Here is a 21742-nt window from a genome sequence, read left to right on the forward strand (position 1 = left end):
TTAGGTAACTGCAGAAGAGAGAGTGAGCACAGACCTCTGTATGAAAAGAGGGTACCTGATAAAATGGCAACTTTGGGCGCCACTTCTAAACTCTTCTTGCCATGCACGACTGCAAGATTTGGCTGAGAAGTTCATAGCATTGTCTGCTTTCCGCAGGACGTGTTTTCTCACGAAGCCCGAGGAGTGGTTCATGACCTCTTTAAGTGCGTGCTACATTCTGCTCCTACAGTTCAATGAAAAGTGTTTCATTGGGCATTTAACAGTGACAAGAGACAGCTAATTAGTGGATTTCAGCACATAAAAACACAAGAGCGAATGGAGAAGTGGACAGGCACAAGAGAAAGCGGCCTTTTATTTGAAAGCAAGAGAGGATGGAGTAGAAGAATGTGTGTGACTCCCCAAAGCAATAAAAAAACTGGGGAAAAAGATTTTGGCATTGTGGTACCCCATGCTAGTGTGTTGCTTACATGTTCATTGTTATGCACGTGCGACGTTATATACACGTCCATGATACATATTGCACGCAAACTTACCCCTGAAACAATCATGAACAAGGGTCCTGTATGAGCATCGAAAGAAACAATTTGTTTTCTTTTATAATCATAGTAAAACCTCAATATACCAAGTATGGACGTAACAAATTATCGGTTATAACGAAGTAATTAAAGTATGGTCTTGCCATTAACAGTGTTACAAATATGTGTTTATAACGAATGTTCGGTTAAAACAAAGCAATTCTCGTGTCACATGTTACTTTATTATAATGAGGTTTGTGTGTAATACCATGGTCTGTGTCCATTTCTGCTCAGTAGATGAGTTTTTGCCGAATCCTCGATTTCATTCAAGTTTAATATAATGATGACCACCTTGCACTTTTTTCTATTGAAATAAGACACTCGTAAAAGGGTGCCAACATGCCAAAAAAACTGTTTTCTTTCCCTTTGTTTGTTCGTAAGCGTGCATTCTCTTTATAAACCATGTTCTTACCTCACCAAACAAGCCTTCATCAAACCTTTGATCATAGGCATGTGCGAATATTCGAGCACTCCGAATATTCAAATGAATATTACAGTATTTGAATTTTTTTACGGTATATTAGGCTGCATGTAACCCCCTGTAAAAGCAGTTTCACTGCAGCATAGGAGTGCTATGCAATGAAAACACCTATCCAAGAAAAATCTGCAATGACACAAAGTGCCACTTCAGGGTTGAATGAACATAGTACCTTCACATCGATTATTCATTTCCTAAGTTTAAAATCTTGTTATTGGGGCTTATATGCTCTAAGTATAGTAAATTTTAAAACGTAATGTATCTTACCGGTTATCGCTTGCATCCTACTGAAATTCAAATGCATCCTTGAAGCAGCGCTAAAAGACAGAAACTAAGAAAGAACAAACACACAGGACGAGCGCTGCTTTGTGTTTGTTCCTTCTTAATCTCTGTCTTTTAGCACTGCTTCAAGGATGCATTTGTGCCAACTAGCCCAACTTTCTATCCTGTTGAAATTCAAATCCTGCTACAGTCGAATCCCGCTATAACGAATACCACTACAACGAAATTTCCGCCACAACGAATAATTTTCGATTCCCCGTCAGCCGCCCATAGAAAACAATGCAAAAAATGTCTCGTCACAACGAATACATTTTCTGGGTATTTCCGCTTGAACGAAGTTTTCGCAAGTGCCACCACATAAGGAAAAGGAGCTTGCCTAGAATTGCCGCGAAATTCCGCTAGAAACTCGACCATTTCTCGTTGCCAGAGCCGTGCGGCCGCATCGCAAGACCCGTGTCTTCATCGGAGACATGCTTTCTGCCACCTCACGCACATCCCGGTAAATTTTTCGCCACTGAGATGCTCGGCGACAGATCGTCCATCCGCCATGATGCTGCCGGCGGGTTTGATGCGCGTGCGGGCCGCGGAAGAATCGTTGATGAAGTCCCGCCATTGTTTTGACGTAGCACTCAAAACAAAACTACTGCTCGTCGTCACAAGCCCTGCGATCGTGAATGACATCCATGGCGTTATGAAGGCACACGCGCCGCCAGCGCGCACCTAGTCCAAGCGTAACCGCATTCTGCCGCAACCGCTGTGAATACAAATGCGGTCGTATCGACGCGATCACGGGCGACCACGAAAGTACGCGCGCATCCATCGAACGTACGCGCTCCGACTCAATGCAATGCTGCGGCCAAAACCACGGTAGACGCGATCACAGATAGCAACGACGCAGTTCTGAAGGCACACGCACGGCCAGCGCGCACAGATTGAAAACGGATCACTACCGTCGCTACCGTTTGCCGGAAGCGCTGCGCAGAAAACCACGGCAGAGACTGCGGTCGCTATCGTCGCGATTATCGATAGCGAATATGCTGAAGTACGCAGCTAACACACCAGAAGAAAGATTAAAGGCAACAAAGTTGTAAAACGGCACGAAGCGTTTCGACTTTCCTTTCTCTCGCTTATGACTCTGGTAGTGCGGAGCTTCGGCACTTCGTTTTCACTTAGCCTCTACCAAACTTTGGCACGCTCCTTCGCGGCGCTACGCGCTCGGCAGGCTTCGAGGGTAGCCTGCATATAGTATTTGCTCGTGTATAACCCACGTGTATAACTCGCCTATTGACGCAAAGCCGCCTTCATTGCGTTGCCGTGAAGCCAACTTGCGCAACGAAATTCGCGTATAACCCGCACCCCGAGTTTAGCGCTAAATTTTCTGTATATTTTGTGCGTATTATACGCGAGAAAATACATTCACACGGTGTGCGGCCAAGTGCGTCCGAGTTAGCGACAGTTAAATGCAAAGGACAATGCATGCGCTTGCCGGGACCAAAGGACGAGTCATGATCATCAGATCTTCCTAACTTTTGTGGTCTATAGATGAAATTTCGCTGCAACGAAATTCCGCGACAACGAACTTTTTCGCGCGTCCCGTCAATTTCGTTGTAGTGGGATTTGACTGTACTACACAAAGTTGCTTTCACTTCACTTCGAACCAAAAAGAATGGCATTCGCACACGCCTTGTTCCAATTTTAAAAAATATTGTGCAGGTTAGTTGGGTCATGGCAAATATGCTCATTTTTCTTTATAATACGCGACATATACTATTTCAGCTATTCGATTCGAAACTATTTGACCAAATTACTATTCGCACATCCCTATTAGATCATGAAGAAAACACACATAAGTGTGCTGACGTTTATATCTTTCCCCTAAATGCAGTGTACTAACAATCAAAATTATTTTCATTTATGCATAGTTTCAATTTCTGTGTATATTTTGTTATGATTGTCTTGACGGCAGCTCAAGCACATAGCGAACTTATTATAATGTACCAACGAAACATCTTCTCAGGTGACAGTTTGTAATGCCGAAGATGACGGTCTGTGACAATTTCATGTCTTAGCTGTTCCAATGAAACTCTGATTCAAAGGAAAAAAACAGAAAGTCACAGTTTCACCACAAGGGCAAAGCAACGAATGCGATAGTAACAAATTTGAATGTTACACGAAGAAAGACTAGCAGCTAACTCCTTCAGGATCCGGTCTGGTGTAACTCTACAAAACAGTGGCATAAGGAAATACAGTCGCTCCAGCGAGCAAAGCAGTTTTCATGCTGCCTCTCGCTTCAACGCGAAGGATATGGTGGAAGCACAGCATATACAAAGGTACGAGCTGTCTGCTGATCTGAGTCGAGATAGTACGTGCGCCGGCGCACACGACTGCCCCCGTTTGATCGAAGTTCGCAGTTGCTGCCCGAGCGATGCAGCCCCCCCCACAGCAACCCTTCATGCTCCTTCGCCCGATGAAGTCGACCGTTGTGTTTCGTCTCTGCTTGATCCGTACCTGTCAACAGCCTTCGCAAGCTTTCACTTGCACGTAGAACATGCATTACGAAGGGTGATGTTATCGATTTCGACTTTATATGGAGCATGATGGTGACTGCAAAAATGCACCTCGAGTGTCCGTATAATTGCTATCACATTAAAAAACACTACAATTATGGCAATACAATCCGCCATGAAAACGGAAGACAATGTCTGCCATGCCACACTGTCACGTAGACCACAGCGTCAGCGCATTAGTATCCTTCTTGGCCACTATACTCTGTTTCATACTCCAGGTGCAACGGCGTGTAGGCAAGCAAGACTTCTTGCAGTAGATGCATTTGCACCAAGAAATAGTTCAATGATTTCACCAACCGTAACGTGATTGGATACTTTGTGCCTTAGAAACAAGCGAACCTAGTTATAAGGTTGTCAATACGTTGTTCTGGATCACGTAGCGTCTCTGTTTTCGTTTTTTGGCGTTTGGTTTGCAGCCCATCGCGATGCCTCACGCATACGCTTGCACGAGCATTTACAACGACGAAAGCCAAGTGCAAGACATGCTGCCTTACAAATTTTGTTGACTGCACTGCTTGCATAGTTTCCACAGTGTTGCATGTGATGTATGAATCGGAGTATAGATAGCACCAACAAACCACTAGACGGCACCCACACCCTTGTTGAGATTTCCCTACTTTTGCTTCTACCAGGGGGCCTATTTTGTATGCATTCTGTGATAGAACGGAATGAAATGTCACGAGAGAACGAGAGGGAGCCGCAGAGGATTGGTCGAGGCTCATCTGACGGTCAGACGTGAGAATAGCAATTGGAAACGGCAGTGCTGTCAATCATTTTGGCACAGACCGGGCACAGAATGGATAGAGGCACCATTCTGTGCAATAGAACGGTCTCCGGACAACTTGCATGGTATCGAAACGTAAGCGCTGGGGCTGGAGAATCAAATTAACCTGCTTTGTGTCTGGCTTACTCCAATCCCGCACTGATAGTTTGCGAAAATTGCAACCAGCCCCCCACCACCGAACGACTAGTCAAATTGTGACACCACCCAGCGTCCACTCAAGACATTAACACAAATAAATTGTTATAGCCATCGCGCTCTTCAATTTCAAGCTCTGAAAAACAATGCCCGCCAATATTGATATTCACCTATAATAATTCTACATTTCCTCATGCATTGAAAACATATCTGAATTGTTTGAGCTCGCCTATTGGCTGTCTGCCCCCTCTCGTCCTCTCGTGACGTTTCATTCCGTTCTACCACAGAACGTGAACAAAATAGCCCCCGAGAGGAACTGTTTAGCTGGAACATCTAAAGAAACTTACCCAGCTGTTATAGTGCTAACTTTTATGCAAGAAAAAGAAAATATAATGTGGTGATCGAGATTTCAAAAGTTAAACAAAAGGGCAAGTGGTCCTTCAAAAAAATTTGCAGTGGCTTAGCTCGGCTATGCCATGATATACGTAGCGTTAGCAAAGGTTCAGCTGAATATTCTTAGCTTTCCAGATCGTCTAGGATTATTAGCCTTCTTCTGTGCATTCTTCGTACGCTGAACCGCTAATTGGCAGGCAACTACTTCGGGATCTGATGAGATAAGCTTCTCGGCTCTTCTGTGCCGTCGAGCAGCATTTGCTCTCTCCTCCTCCATGGCGTTACCCACCTGCAAACGCCAGTCAGAGGCGCTATCAAGCGGCCCCAGCGCAGTGTCAGACGGCGACTGCACAGCGAAGGCGAATACCTGCGCGCACGCCGGCGCCACTGTGCGTCACTCCTCTCGAATGCGGCGCAGACCAGCAGCGGCGAGCTGCGCGCAGCGGTGGCGGAGTCTGCACTCGCGCCGGCGTCAGCGTGTCTGCTGCGCCTACGACGCCACTCCTCCCAACACGCAGGCCAGCAGCGGCGAGCCACGCGCGGCAGTGTCGGAGAGCGCGTGAGGTGCCAGCTCCGGTGATCCAGCTGTGTGACATCACCGATCTTCGTGCATGCGCAGCACGGCTCATGACGCTCCACGTGAAATTGGCTCCGGCTAGGCAAGTGTAGCTAACGCTACAAAACACTGTGGGCTCCCAGTGACGAGCAGGAATATTGGATTGAGCTTCTGCGTTCCCGAAAGTATAGCGACAGATGCAGTGGTTCCGCCACACGTCACACAAAACCAGCGCCGCATCCCAAACTCACAAAATCACAAGAGATTGCGTGGCGTCACCTGCAAACACACACCTTCCCGTTCCCACAAGTATACACGCACATCTACCCCAATCTTTTCATTCCGCACTGCTCACAGTGTGGCTCCGTGACCTCCCTCTCTCACATACTATGGGCCTGATCTCCTGACCACTCCCTCGCCCGAGGCGTGGGAAGTGTACTCCATAATACCAGCCTCAAAATACAGCTCTGGGCCATCCAATGACCCGAGGAGATGGCAGCCAGGCATGGCCTGACCACCATTTCTCAGTGAAACATACATTTTTTTTTTCACTTGAATAAAGTTGCTTCTTTCTCCCTTTCTCTCTGCAATATTCAAACCATGTGCAGTACCTTTTCAATTGCGGTTACTGGGCATTCTAGAAGAGGAGCGTTAGCACTGTTGGGAGAGAGAAGGGTACAATCACACTCAATCTTAGCTTCAGCACGGCACCTGCGACTAAAAGGGTCCCCAAGCCTGTATGACAACAGTGGCAAACGTTAAATTGGTTTATGAAACACTAGCAATGAGAACAGCGTTTAATTTACAACTTTTTCTTACGTTGGTGCCTCCACAGAGCGTTCGCCCCACTACCGCAAACACCATAAACAGACGTACATGCAAAATCATATCAGTATGGTTGGCATTTCCATAATGGAACTGTGCCAACTATGCAAGTTCTTTTCAGAGTTAATGCATTTCACTTCCACAGCATTATGGGGGACTTGTTAGCATAATTAAATTTGCCTTTCTTGTGTAGTTTTTATACGGTGCATTCAAAGCAGCTAGGCTAGCCCTACAATAGTAAACTTAGATGGCATGCACCAAACTAGGCAACATTCTCAAATGACCACTTTTGGGGCACTTTTCCCTTTCACAAGATTTTTACCTAGCTGCACCATAGACATCACAATCTATAAACCTATGAATGATTGCATTCTTGAATCGCTGCCAAGCGGGCCACTGTGGCACAGTGCCGAAAACACTGTTGCCCGTGGACACTGACAGTCACGTGAACTCTCCAGAAAAAAGCCTGTGGCCGGGACTACGGGAACGGTCCCATTGCCACGTCAAGGCAATAGACGAACAAAATGTTTCTGCAGCTAAAAGAAATACAAATTCATTCCTCACCACTCTACACACCTTTTTGCAAGCCATGGTGCAAACAAAACGGAACAGGAAGCCGCCTTATATGCAATGGTATGGCAGCTGAAATTCTAGCTGTAAGTACACAGCTGCAAGCAAAGTCAAATCTACTGATAGACAAATTATCAGCTAGCCACTGAGCATGTAGCGGAGAGGAGCCAGCAAGCAGTTCAAGAGAGAAACCATCTAAAGCTGCAAGTAGACGAGTGCTAATTTATGCTAGTCAGTCGTGTTTTGATAGGGACTAAATTCAAAAGTGCCAGTGTACTTTAGATTAAGGTGAACATTAAGGAAACCCAGGTGGTCAAAATTAATTTGTAGTCTTGAAAGAACGTGAGCTTGGGCATGTTGGTAATCGTAAATAAAACTTTTGTTGAAAGTTAGCGCTGCGTCCACGTCATTTCTCTGTGTTCCTGTCCCTTCGGTGCGCTATAGGTGTTAAAATTTGTAGTCCCTCACTTCGAATAAACTAGATGCCGAACCACAACCAGAAGAAAGAAGACACAGAAGGAGTGTGGTGGTGGTTTGGCATCTAGTTTACTAAAAGTAACGTACCAACTAGCCCAGCAATGTCTTCTGCTAAGTTGTAGCCCCTCACCTTGGTGTCCTTCAAAAGCACATCATGGTTTTGGCACGTAAAACCCCAGAGCTCAAACGTTTGCGTTTACAATTTTCATAAATGCAAGAAAACTGTGAAATACAAATGCGCAGGATGAAACAGCAGTGCTGATGGCCACTTCTTCAATACAGAGCAGGAAATTTTAATTCGCTGCGAACCCGAAGTTCAAATAAAATTGGAATTTGGATCCACATGCCAGCCTGAATTTGATCGACCTGATGCAGAGGGCATGCATGAAGTGTGACCATTTCATTAGTAATTCAATGTGGGCGGCTGAAATAGAGATTAGATGCCAAAACATGCTGTGCCATCTGTTCGTAATGGTGCTTTCACCTACTTCACTAGCATCCAACTTGGCATAACCCATTGCCCCAAAAATAACGGCGAAGTTCACGTAACTTGGCAGTGTATATATGTAGCTGTCACAAAGGCCACGTGTTGAGAACACCCCGTGGAGGGGAAGACGGAAAGAAGCTTATGGATAGAGAGATAGAGAGAGAAGGAGAAGGAGGTAAAAAACGGTCAGTTGTATACATACTATATGGACACTGGTATTCCCTCTCCTCATGGCCATCATCACCATCGCCATTGCTTTCAAGTTCATTCACCTTCAAACCTAACCTTGTGCTGCCGCTACCAGCAGGCTGAAAGGACAAATGAACACAGAAATACCGGTAACCCTAAAGTAATGAAACAGCTCTCAACCCATGGCATGATCCAAGGGCATTCTAAGTGCATGGCATTTATTGGGCCTTCTCACAGCCTGCTGGCCAGGTACACTTAACAAGGACAGGATAGGACATGTCCTGAAGTGTCTTAGCAACACAGATGGTTTGGTTTTGTGAGGTTTACATCCTAAAGCGACTTGGGTAATAGGACTCCATAGTGGAGGGCTCAAAATAACGTCGACCATCTGGGGTTCTTTAACGTGCACCAACACAGCACAGTACACAGACCTCGAGCATTTCACCCCACAGAAATGTGACCACTGCAGCCGGAATCATACCCACATCTTTCGGGTCTGTAGCTGGCACCGGAAACATTGAGCCATCATGGCAGCCTTTTAGCAATGTAGAGACCTTATCAATGTGCTCTCGGTGTTTTATCGTACGAACTCTACGCAACAATCCCTATGTTTTTATTATAGGTTCACGGATATGCTTATGCACGCTGAAGAACACAGTATCCTTGCCGTCGATCATAGTGCCACGACCGCTTCTTGTTTTATTTTGATGTATTCGGGTGAGACCCGCAAGGACGGTTAGCAACACTCGACACAGACCGCGCCGCAGCATTTGAGAAGCTTCGCGATTGTAGTAGATCACTTTGTTAAGATTGCGCGCAGGACACACATTGTCCGAATTATTCCCGAGCTTGTGCAACCACCAGTGATAAGGCTGGAAAGTTCGAACGGTGATGTATAAAAGACAGCACGTCCCAGCCATGATCAGTTTTTCGACGGCCGACGCTCTGTTCACCGCTATCAGTGTACCGTGTGTAACGCTGTAGTTTGACTTTCAGTTTGCCGGTCACAAGTTCGGCCAAGTAAATAGTTTCATCGTGGACACGCCCACATCATGACCCCGTGACAATAGTGTGGTTAGCAAAAAACTTGGAGGAGACATGAGCTTCGCCTTCAAGAATGGAACACGATAGTGTAGTCGGATCATGTTCATATCGCCTTCCCAATAGCTAGCCTGGCTTCGCTTCTTGGTGAAGGCCTAAACCATGCCGCAACGAAAGCGAAAGTGAAGACGTCCTCCGGCTACAATATCCATGCATGCAGCGCGACGAAACATGGCCACACGGCGAAGCGATGCCATTTAAAAGCGCGCCCGGTCGGTCCTTTGCGCCATCTTGTGGGTGATAATCAAGCCACTGAAAAACCTCTGAGACGTGTGCACCACCACCGCTAAATAGTGTATATAAACAGCTCGCCGTTAGTATGCCAGAGGATGTGCGCGTGATGGCCGAGCGGCTAAACGAGTCGTGCCACGGAGCAAGGGGTCACAGGTTCAAATCCCCGGTCTCACTCGAACCAGAGATTTTTATTATTTTTTTATTTGCATCTACCTTGAATTTTCACTCACGGACAACGCTGACTTTTCGCTCACAACCAAAGACGCCGACACCGAACGACACCGGAATTTCTGCAAAACGAGCTCTTTAACGCTCTCTTGTTAAAAAGTTGCAGTGGCAGTTTACATAAAAGATACAGTTGCTTTGTTGATGACGCAAAGTGCATTTGTCTTTAATTCATTGTTAGGTTTCCTGCTCAGGTGTTTTTATAAACTGACTGATGGTAGTACTAGTACTACTAAACTTCTCCAGCCACTGCTCCTGTATAACGTGTGCTTGTTAAGATGGCAGGGGCAGAAGTAGCACTTGTGTCGCCCCTTTCTTTTATGAACGATGAATGTAATACAACTCACCCATGTTTTATCCTTATGTGGAAACAAGCAAAGCAAAAAAATTCACATGTCCCATCATGCTTAGTTGTGCAGTCGCCTTTCAACGCAATAAGATAACTGTGAAATTTCATGAACCTACACAAATTTTAGTACTCAAAAACTATCTTGCATATTATAAAACATTGATTCCATGAACCTGTAGCACTGACCTTCAGAAATTTAAGACAGCGTCCTCCCTTAGTGTAGTGGCTTCAATGATGCTTCAAAGCCATTCTTCCAAATAGTCTATAGTACTTTTGCTCAGTTGCTTTTACATACTCTAGGGAACTGCTAGAAGGCATAAACTCCTCATAGGCATAATTTGTTGAGGAGCACTGAAAGAGTGTGGTAAGCACTCATGCTGAGGGATGGTGCTGCGGTCCGTTCCTAGATTCTGAGGGATCACGTGGTGACAAAGAAAATTTGTCAAAATAGGGCAACGTACACACGAACATTTTTTTTTTGTAATATATGTGCAGGGCTGTAGCTGCGACAAAGTCTAGCATTTGTGAGTGCATCCCCTATCAATCTGGGTTTCAGTTTTATCATCGAATGGTACAGACAACAGTCAACCACTGCTTTTTCTGCACCGTTGAGGCTATGCCCCAATCACGATAAAGCGGTTATGTGCAGGCCCAGAAATGCGGTGCGCTTAAAATGTCAATGAATGATAATCAGTGCTAAACAAAATCTGAAAGATGCAAAACAAAAGGCCCGTTTCTCTGACACAAGCGGGCAAGCTGAAGCAGCAAATTCAAGAATACGACTTTGTCGGACCCATAAAAGTGCTGTAAGAAAAAAAAAACGGCAATGTGCGGCAAAATGCTTTATGCTAAGTGTGTCTCCTGTGACTAGATTTAGGTGATGACACAAAATGCAATGCACGGATGACATCTAGTACACAATATAGTTTCATGACATGTCTCTGAGAAGTGTGGCGGTGATGAGCTGATGATAAGCATGCATGGTTACAACCATAGAGTTTCCTACAATACTTACTAGAGGGAACTCTGGCGCTAGTGTCTATGGGAGCTGCAACGCATGACGCTTCAGCCAGCATGGGAATGATGGGTAGTACACAAATTTGTCTAAACTTCGTTCTTTCGGCTCCGTTTGGCTCCGCGTCGGCTGCATCCGCTTTGTCGCAAAACTAAATTCAGCAAAAGTCAGCAGTTCCACTTCACCACTTTAACTTTTTTAGGCTAACCAAATCAGACCTGGCCACGAAGTTCACAACGGTCTATTCTTTTATCCGAAACGAACGCCGAAACACAGCAATAAACAAAGCCACAAGTACGTTTGAAGCCTCAAGCACGAAGACTAGGCAAACTTGTGTACTACCCATCATTCCCATGGTAGCTGAACGATCGCAGCGCCAGAGTCCCCTCTAGTTAATTTTAGGAAACTCTATGGTTACAACATACGTAAAGCCAGTGCCTCGTCTAAGTGCAGGCTTGAAGAGTTGCTCTAGTAAGGTGGCAAACTGGGCTAGTTGGAACATACTGAACATGTTCAGCGCAAAAAAGAACACGAAAACACAAGGAAGGGCACGACACAAGCGCTGTCTAACAACTGAAAGTTAAATGGAAGAAACGTGTCATATATAAACATAAAAAAAAATATATTATCCCCACCAGGCATGTAATCACGTACGCTGTAGATATGCAATCTCAGCTTCTGTGAGAGCGATTGATTGAAGGCTGGCTCATGCATCTGTCTCTTGCTTTTATAATTTCAAACACTTCAGTGATCTCACGCGTGCGCTGGTCCCTGTGCCTCATCATCACAGCGGCCTTGTTTAGCTCGGCTGCGCATCCGCACTGCCGGCAATGGAGGGAAAGATGCGTAGATGGTGTACCTTTCAGAGAGCTAGCAGCTCCCCTAGATGGACGTTAAGACAAAGACCCGAGTCAAAGACAAAGACCCGACGTAAATGTTGTTTTTCGCGCCGGCAAGAAGCTAGGAAGCGTGTGCGCGAGAGTAGAAAAAAGAGCGCAGAAGGGGCAGGCCGCTGACAGCACTGAAGGTTGCCCTATAAAGCACTCACTTTTCACTGAATGCGCGAGCGGAGTGGTGTACGCCATCCCTTTGTCATGTGGTGGTGCGTACATTGGGCAGACGGGTCTTTGTCTTAACGTCCGTCTAAGGGAGCACGCTAGCTCTCTGAAAGGTACACCATCCACACATCTTTCCCTCCATTGCCGGCAGTGCGGATGCGCAGCCGAGCTAAACAAGGCCGCTGTGATGATGAGGCACAGGGACCAGCGCACGCGTGAGATCACTGAAGTGTTTGAAATTATAAAAGCAAGAGACAGATGCATGAGCTAGCCTTCAATCAATCGCTCTCACAGAAGCTGAGATTGCATATCTACAGCGTACGTGATTACATGCCTGGTGGGGGAGAAGATTTTTTGTTTTTTTCTTTGTGTTTATATATGACACGTTTCTTCCATTAAACTTTCAGTTGTTAGACAGCGCTTGTGTCGTGCCCTTCCTTGTGTTTTCGTGTTCTTTTTTGCGCTGAACATGTTGCGTTGCTCTAGTTCCCATAGGAAGCGTTTCGCTGTGATTTGCGACAAATTATCGTGCGAGAGCACACGTCACGTGACGTAACAAGGCATTATGCGGCGTGATGTTACGAAACGTGACATTACGTGATGTTGGAGGTAGTCCGCGCCACCAACATGATCACAAGGGGCAGCTGTGGGAGGCACTGGCCACTCAAACAAAAGGTGAGAATAGGCGAAAAACAGGAAAGGGAAGGGCAAAGAGTTTGCAGCTCACATTCGAGGATTACAGCTATAGAAGGCATTGGTAAAACATAGCAGAAAGAATAAACGAAAACACAGAGGCAAGGCAGTGCAACCCATTCATAATGTTTGTAGGTTTGTTCGTTATGCAGTCATTGTTAGTGCTTAGGAACATCTCTGCCTGGAAGATTTCTTTGCAACGCTCCGAAATTCAGCCTTCGTTGGTTTAATTTGCATTTCCTTGCTTCCCAAAAACTACAAGGGTGCGCCCAGCCAAATCAAACAAAGTTGCGGGTTTCACATGCCTAACCATTGCCTACAAGAGGCACCATACCATAGAGCCTGTGAATTAATTTCGACCCCATCGGGATCTGTTCTATGCACCAATCTGTTCACGAATGTTTATTTTTTAAGCACTGCACTTACCAGCCGACGAAAGAAACAAAACATACCAGCAGTAAACTGGCCATGACTGGTCAACAACTGTTTTTAGATGCTGAAGAAATGGGAAGCATACTACTCAAAGAGTGGAAAGGAATCAGATAAGGTGATGGAATTGTTACACTGCAGGAAAGTTCAGCAGACAGAAGAAAAAAGCAATTTTATGAATATATCAATGCAACTTTGGACTGCAGTAAACTAAACTAACCAATGATGGAGCTAAGCAAATAAATACGCTAGAGAATTTGGTGTACGAAGAAATCTAGATCTCACTTGGTAGCACTCTATCGTACTCGTTCCTCTGCTGCAATGAGCGTATCTTAGCAAACGGGCAAACGGGCTAAATTTTGAGAAGGTACACGGGGTTCTCCGAGACAGCCGAGCCAGCCGACGTTTACAAGATGACTAATTCACAAATAATATTTACGGACAAGGCCATGATGATATTGTGGAAAGCATGTTGACTAGACTGACATCTCTTGATCCCTGCACTCTAAGAAAAAAACGACTATTTGAGGAGTATTTCTGCCACACAACAATAATCATCATGTGGCTTGCTCGTTTCCTTTCTTGAAAACCCGGCTCTCGTCACTTTACTATCAAGAATGCTATGTCACACTGATAATGCACGCGCCGTTCGTGACCGGGTAGTGCCGGGACCATGGTGATAACGCAAGAAAAGTGCGCAAGGTAGATGATGTTTATTGTTGTATGGCAGAAATACTCCTAAAATAGACGATTCTTTTTTTTAGAGTGTGGTGAAATTCCAAGGGAGGTTTCAATTTTCGCACAACCTGCGACCGTCAGGCATTCATAGACAAGCCACCATTAGGGTAGCTGCAACGGTGCTTCAGCACAACTGTAGTTCACACCCAGGGGCTGTAATCTAATGAAACCTTTCTAATGAAACAATCTGGACCGCTGTTTCGTAGCAATCCCTCTTCCGATGCTAATACCTTTTCCATGCTTTCTGCATCTGGCCAGTGGCCAGAGTGACATTCTGGCCGCGTCATCAATGGGATCAGTTGACCAATGGTATAAATAACAAGAAAGACTAGCAAATAATGGAGCATAACACATTGCTACAAAAACAACAACCCTACATTCCTTGCTACTCCCGTGGCAAGTGGTACCTCAGCTCGTCTGTGGTTCTACTGATGCCCTCAATACTAGGAGATGGTTTGCAATTGTGTTGATTGATGCTGCACATATGCTTACAAAAAAAAAGGCACAAAAGGTAAAGACAAAAGTGCTATTATTCAGACAATTTTAAGCAAGGATGGAAGGTAACATTTTTCAATGGCACTTAACATTCCAAGGCTATACCTGTCCAAGGCTACACGTGGAGTGGTGGACAGATGGGATTGGTTTTGAGTGCTTGCCACTTTTCAACGTGCTGTTAAATCTAAGCCAGAGTGCTTTGCACAAGCAGCTAGGAGTCGAATCTGTGACCTCACAGTTGGCAGAAGCATGCCATCACCGCTCAGCTGTCCTGGTAGGTGATACTTAGAATAGTTTGCTCAGGGGCCAACACACCCAAAGTGCATGGTAGCTACAACACAAACTGTTGTTACCAAAAAGGAGTGGAGAAGCAGATCCATTTACAAAAGTGCTATGCTAAGAAAAATGGTTCTCTGTGGTCAGCACCATAGGTCGGCAAACTCACTCATGAGTCTACTCATTCACTCACATCGAGCCGTGAGTCTGAGTGAGCCCGAGTGAGTAATATTTTGATGAGTCTGAGTTCGAGTGAATCCGGCTGAGAAAAATTTCAGTGAGTCAGAGTCCAAGTGAGCTCTAAGGGCAAATTATATTTCATGAGCGAGTCCGAGTGAGCTCCACATTTTTGCCGACCTATGGTCCGCACACAGTCCTTCGTTAGCTGTGAGCAATATGCGCAGTTTAATGAAGTGATAACACACACATACTGGCATGCAAAAGACAGCACAGTGAATTCACTACGTACATCAGACATCTGCCTTTATTGCGCTCTTATGGACCAGACACTAGCACACAAGCATTGCCCAAAGGAATGAGAAACATTGTGCCGAGTAATCTAACAACAGTCTAGGGTTGAATGAAGTGTGATGTGTGCTGCACGCTCTATATGTTCGCACCATTCTGGTCCATGGACACTGCTAAGCACGTGCCAACACTAGAAGCCCTTCTTATACAGCCATTCTTTTACCTCTTCCACGAAGGCACCTTTGAAGCCCACATAGCTTCCAAGTTCGTGTACCTGCGAGAGCACTTCTTTGTTGACCAAGCTCTCGAGGTGTTTCTTCAGTTCATCGTGAAATGCCTGCAGGAAAAAAGAAACGCGGGCAGAAGACATCATCAGTGGGTGCACTCTGCCACTTAAGGTCAAACGTTGCCGGCACGCATGGAAAGAACATGCATCAACACAGCTATGTCATGCCGCACGTAGCTGAATATGCCAACAATGTCTGGACAGTAGAAGAACGGTACGCTGAAGCTGCTTTAACAGAATTTCCAATCAAAAGGAGCAGCAGTTACCTCTTAAATGGTTGGTTTTGCATTTGGACAAGGCAAAGAAAGCTTTGTTAGTTGGAATGAAATCTCTGCAAACGAAGCCACAGAAGCAAGCTCTCAGAATCTTCCCTAAAAGCGTAGCAATCTAAAATACCCATCTACATTCCTGTGACAAATATCTCCCATCCAGAAAGCCATCTTTATACTGTATACACTTGACTAAAGGCCGCGCTCGTGTGCGGGCTGCTCACCCCAATTTGGCAGTCCAAATTTTGAAAAAAAAAAAAATAAATAAAAATCTCACCAGCAAATGCCAGCATCGCCGCGTCTTGCGTGCGGCGCATTTTGCGGGAGCCACCAGATGGCAATAGTGTCCACAGACACTATTGCCAAATGGTAACTGCCAGATGCCACTATTGCCACTGTAAAGAGTTTTAAGGTCATCGGAATTTCCAATGCCATGGACGGCACTGAGGACGATTGGATACATGAGCATGCGGATGACTCGAGCAGTGGCGACGAGCCGAGTCCGAGCAGCGATACCGATGAAGACATCTAGTGAGGATGTCCGCAGCTAGACGCCAGATATCCCATCGTTAGGTATAGTATATGCCACGACTAAATAGGTTTTTTCATACGCGAACCGAAAATTGAACAAAAATTTCACACTTCCGTGGGAGGGCCGCACCCCACCAAAATCACGCAAAAAAAGTGCGGCCCTTACACGAGTGCATATGGAAATCAGTGACAAAGATTCTCCATGCGCTGCTTTGTGTTATTTGGTCGCCGACTGGTGGTGTAAGGGCTATGTTCTTTCTGTCCCACTTATGTATTGCACACCTAGCACATCCTTGGAAGTGAAACTGGCAAAGCCTAGCTCATTCAATAGCAATTCAGCCATGTCTTACACCACAAGACAATCTAGCTGGCGCATTCAGTTTCTTTATGTTTAACACATCGAACAATGCCAAGAATGTTAATAAGAACTAACAGACAATAATGCCAAGGATATCATAGGGGATATTATTTGTAGTAATTATGATATAAATGTGAAGAAAGAAAAGTGGACGAAAAGATAACTTGCTGCCAGCAGGGATCGAACCTGCAGCCTTCGAATAACGCATCTGATGCTCTACCAATTGAGCTACAGCGGCGGTCATCCCCCCATCCACTTCACTGGATATATCTGTGCATTTCAACCTGGGAGTGTTAGTCAGCGCCGATCGAAGCCGTGGTGGCGAGTGCGCAATTATTGTCGATATTATGGAGCGCCGCATGCTGCCAACATACTCGAGCTCGATCAGCGAAGCAAAATGGTTAGAGCGATGAAACGTGCAGTAAGGGCCACAATCCACGCCTCTCGGCTAACTTCTGTATTTCACCGGTACCTTCCGAACGGCATTGTTGTTCGACGAATTTCGCAACGACAAATTCTTCGATTTGCAAAAAGCATGCGTGTGCATTATTTTCGATAATAATTTTTGGATTGTGCTGATCGAACCTGCAACATCCCAGTGAAGTGAATTGCACATGACTAGAGCCTGAACATGACTGTGACACTAGTGCTACTGAATTGGATGTTGGATGCTTTTGTTCCGTTGAAGAAGTAACTCCGCATTCCTGAGTGTGCAAACGACGACAGCGTAATATACGTCTGGAAACCATCAACACGTTAAACATGTGGCCCCGTGCAGCAGCGATGGCGCTACTCACTAGCAGCCTACTACTGCGGCAAATCCGTCAGGCAGGCTCGATAAGTATTACCTCGGAGTGCCGTTCAGTTCATACGTCAACTCTAGTTCATGCAGTCTTCTGTAGCACGCCCAGGATTTCGCAAAGCATCGTTGATGCACGGTAACGGAACTGAAATGCTATAACCTTTCACACCACAGCAAATAATTAGGTGGCGAGCACTTTCCATGGTTTGAGAAAGTATTTTGGTCTCATATTCATTTCAGTGCAGCTCATGGCTTCATTCGGTGAAAGTGGCACGGGCCGTACGTCCGCACATCCTATCTGTTCCCATGCTAAGAAACGAGTTGACCCTCCTCCGGGCACCATCTTGAATCGAACGGCGCGCCACCTATAGTTCGTGGGCATTGCGAATACACCGGGGCGTGACGACGGCTACCGACGAACGCGCCGTGGCTTAGCGCTGTTGCCGCTGGTGTAAGTGTACTGCACAACCCAAACACGTCGTTCGTTGCCGCGCCCTTGTGAGGGGACCGCCTCAATTAAGTGCGTGTCGCTTGCAGAAATGAAAGCAGCTTGCCATCGCCGCATTGGCCTGAGAACGTATTCAGCACACTTTTGCTCGGTCCAGTGCTTTCCGAGCGCGGAGAAATCACGCTGTGCACGGACAAACGCAGGCATACGTTACAGCGAACGCCCCGGCACCTAACTGGGTGAGCTTAGCAGGTGACGCACTGCACACAACTAACAAGGGACCCTCAATAACGGATCGCCGTACGAACGTTCGCGAAAGCGTCGCCAAAAGCCGCATGAGTCGTCCGTCCGCTTTGCCGCGATGTCAGCCACTATACTTGGCATAGTTCCGAAATGATTCGATGGTTTTGGCAACCTTTACTACAGCGTCATCCATATATTTCCTTCTAGCTAGCTGTGGCGCATGTCAGGCGATAAATATACCGCGTAGTTACGCTGCGTTCCCGACAGCACGCCTTTAGAATCTATCGAACGTGCATCACACCCGGGCGTATCGTTCGTGCAATCTCGCCTATCTCGCTCTTTAGCCAGCGCCAGTTTACTGCCGGCAGCAACGAGTGCACGAAGGCGGTCCTCGAAGTGGCGAAATAACGCGCTCGTCGCCGACACCACATTTTGAACAGGAGTTGCGGCTCTGTAAACTAAAACAAAAAAGCGTATTCGGAGCATCTTTTTGCTACCCAACAATAATGTCACCTATCTCGTGGGCTTTCCTTGCGTTATCATCCCTATCAGGAACGACATGTGGCTATCAGCATGACATAGCGTTCGAGATAGGAAAGTAGCCAGCGCACAGTTTTCAAGTTTTCAAGAAAGGAAAGGCAAAACAACCCCTATGATGATCGTTGTGTGGCTGATAGACGCCGTTTGCCTTAGAGTGTTGACCGGTGATAACAGGGGTGAAAGTGCATAAAACATAACATAAACATTAGGGTCGGGGGGGAGGGGTAGTGCCGAAACTCACAAAACCCCGATATGACGATGATAGTGGGGGAATCCTGACCAGTTGTGACCACCTGGGGTTCTTTAATGGGCACTGTTACACTTGACCCCTTCATAATGAAGCTGGGAAAGAATCAAACCAGCGGCCTCGTACTCACTAGTATGACGCCACAGCCGCTAAGCCACCAAGGCGGGTGCGAAAGCTTTTTTTTTTTATTGCGATAGCAATAATATGGACAATCTCGACGAGTTTTTGCCGTCGCCGTCATGTCCCGTACGAAGTCCAAATTGATAAGATACCACATGCATCGTATGTTCTACCGCGGGTTAAAGCGCGCGAGCGGGGCGACGAACGCGGCCAAAGCAGAGATCAAACGAGCCGGCCCATTTCCGTCGCTCGGAGGGTGCATGCGATAACATCACCCCGCTCGGGAGGCCTGCCGTCGAAGCAGACAAGAAACGGCCCGTCCCTCTTTAAAGGGGAACTCCGGTGCATTTTCGACCATATTGAGACAATGCCGTTTCCAAATACTAGTAAGCATAGACCGCTTATAACGTAAGTCGCCGGAGTCGCGAATATCCGCACTATAAGCGGTACCGCGGTATAACCAAAACAACATTTTTGAAAGGTTGCACGTGTGCAAAACATGACCAACGGGTAGGCGCGCGATTCCGACTATCGAGGCATGCGACTGGGACGTAAGTTTGCGTCTGCTTACATTTGGAAATGTTGAACGGTTAGCGTCCGCGGACCTGCGGTGCCGACATAACGAACGCGGAAAAAATACGCCATCACGGGAAGTCGCCGCGGTAGCACACTGCGCGTGCACTATGTCGAAAACGGTGGCGACCACAAACCACCACTCGAGTGTTTCACACGCACGCCCGCATTTTCGTTAAAGATGTAAGTCACCCCTTCTAAACGCAACAACTGCAAAATGTTTCATTGACTCGGCACCAAACCGCAACTTCTGTAGTCCGCGGCCGTCGACATGGCAGCTAGCTCTCGTTAGGCCTAGTGTGCAACTTGGCATGCCGCCGCGAGAAGCTCGCCCTAGGCAACACGGATATCGGGCGTAGAAAGATCGCACTCGCGAGCTATACCGAGGGCATCACGCGTGAAACGCAGTTTCGATTCGCGGTCGGGAGAACAGCCGCGGCAACTATCCTGAAAAAGTCTCTCAAGCTTGTAAGTCCGCCTGTTGGTGGCAAAGGCGAAAGCTCAATCGCGTCTCAAAGCATTGTTGCTTGCGGGGGAATCGAGGTTGCACCCGCGATATCTGCGCTCTATTATGACGAAGCAACTATTTTCCCGACGGAGACAAATAGCGGTAACGCGCTCTTGATGCGGACGCGGGCGCCCGTACGTAGCGGAGCGCGCATGTCATGCGGCCGGGGCAAAGCGCGCATGTCAAGGGGGCAAAGGCTTCTCCGTCGGCCACCGCAACCGCTCCCCCTCCTCACACCACGCACCCGCGCTGGGCTGCTGTCCCCCACCGCCATCCCCCCCTTTTTTCTTCTCCCCCCCGCTCCTTGTTCGTTCGTTCCGCGTCCCCTCCTCCTTCGTAACGCCGTCGCCGCTCTCTCCCCCGCCGGCGCATCTCCGCTGAGAAGCACGCTCGCTCCCTCGCATCTCTGAGAACGTTCCGGCAGCCGCATTATAACCGGTCTTTCATCTCGGGGGACTGCACAATAAGCGGTATGCGTATACATATGGGAAGGTAAACGGGAGTCAGAAAAAACCGCATTATAGCCGGTACTGCACTGTAAGCGGTTACGTTATAAGTGGTCTGAGCTGTATTAACAGTCCTGCAACGGCAAGGGTGGCTCATTTTGCTGAGAGACTAGTCAATAATTTTAAATAAGCAATAAACGACGAGTCGAAACCGAAACAGGGAGCTAAGCTGGGTATGCGATGACGTCACAAAGTGCGCTACACGCCGCCATGGCTGGCCAGGGTGTAAACATAGCACACGCGCTTCTTCTATCACGCGAAAAGCAAGCTGGTGATGTCATCCGATGCGGAATCAAGCAGTGCCAGCCCGTCTCAACTTACCAGTGACGAGTTCAGCGATGATTGCAGCTACTATATGAGCGCGGGAGCATCGCCTTTTGATTTACCCGCCGGCGCGCGATGTAGCTCATGCGCCCCGCATCGATCTCCTCGTTGCTCAATACTATTGTGCGTGCTTACTCTGAGACCCGATGTCAATGACAACCAAGACGCTACGCAGCTACAAAGCCAAACTTTGCTCGTGTCGTCGCCGCCTCGTAGCAGAAAGCGCGCGCTGCAACCGTCTGCTGGGCGAGGCGGGGTCGGAAAAGAGTAGGCACGTTACACATCACATACACAGGGTGGCCCGCTTTAACACTAGTGATTCCGGAATTGGCTACCAATTTTAAAATTCGTTTTCTAAAAACCCAAATGACTTACGGTAGTATAATTTGGCACATATCATGAGCGTACCGAAGAGAACATATGTTAAAAGTTTAATTGAAATCAGTGAATATCGAAAATCCCCGGAGTTCCCCTTTAACGAGCCTGAAAAGACGCGAGGGGGGGGGGGGTCGCGCGAGCAGCAACTTTGATTTTTGAATCTAAGGGAGCGGTCGCGATCGTTGGAGCGCGCGCTATCTCGACCGCCAT

The 21742-nt window shown here is 47.0% G+C and overlaps 1 protein-coding gene across 1 annotated transcript in view; it reads right to left on the bottom strand.

Moving 5' to 3' along the window:
* The window catches only part of LOC119395994 (dipeptidyl peptidase 3), a 101934-nt gene that overhangs the window by 62087 nt on the left and 18105 nt on the right, over positions 1–21742 (bottom strand). The window contains exons 4-5 of the mRNA XM_037663021.2: positions 15623–15736; positions 8332–8437 (exon numbers count right to left, since the gene is read on the bottom strand). Coding sequence (XP_037518949.1) covers positions 8332–8437; positions 15623–15736 — 220 coding nt within the window. The remainder of the gene's footprint in view (positions 1–8331; positions 8438–15622; positions 15737–21742) is intronic.

Source organism: Rhipicephalus sanguineus, chromosome 6 (genome assembly GCF_013339695.2).
Source record: "Rhipicephalus sanguineus isolate Rsan-2018 chromosome 6, BIME_Rsan_1.4, whole genome shotgun sequence".
Classification (NCBI taxonomy): domain Eukaryota; kingdom Metazoa; phylum Arthropoda; class Arachnida; order Ixodida; family Ixodidae; genus Rhipicephalus; species Rhipicephalus sanguineus.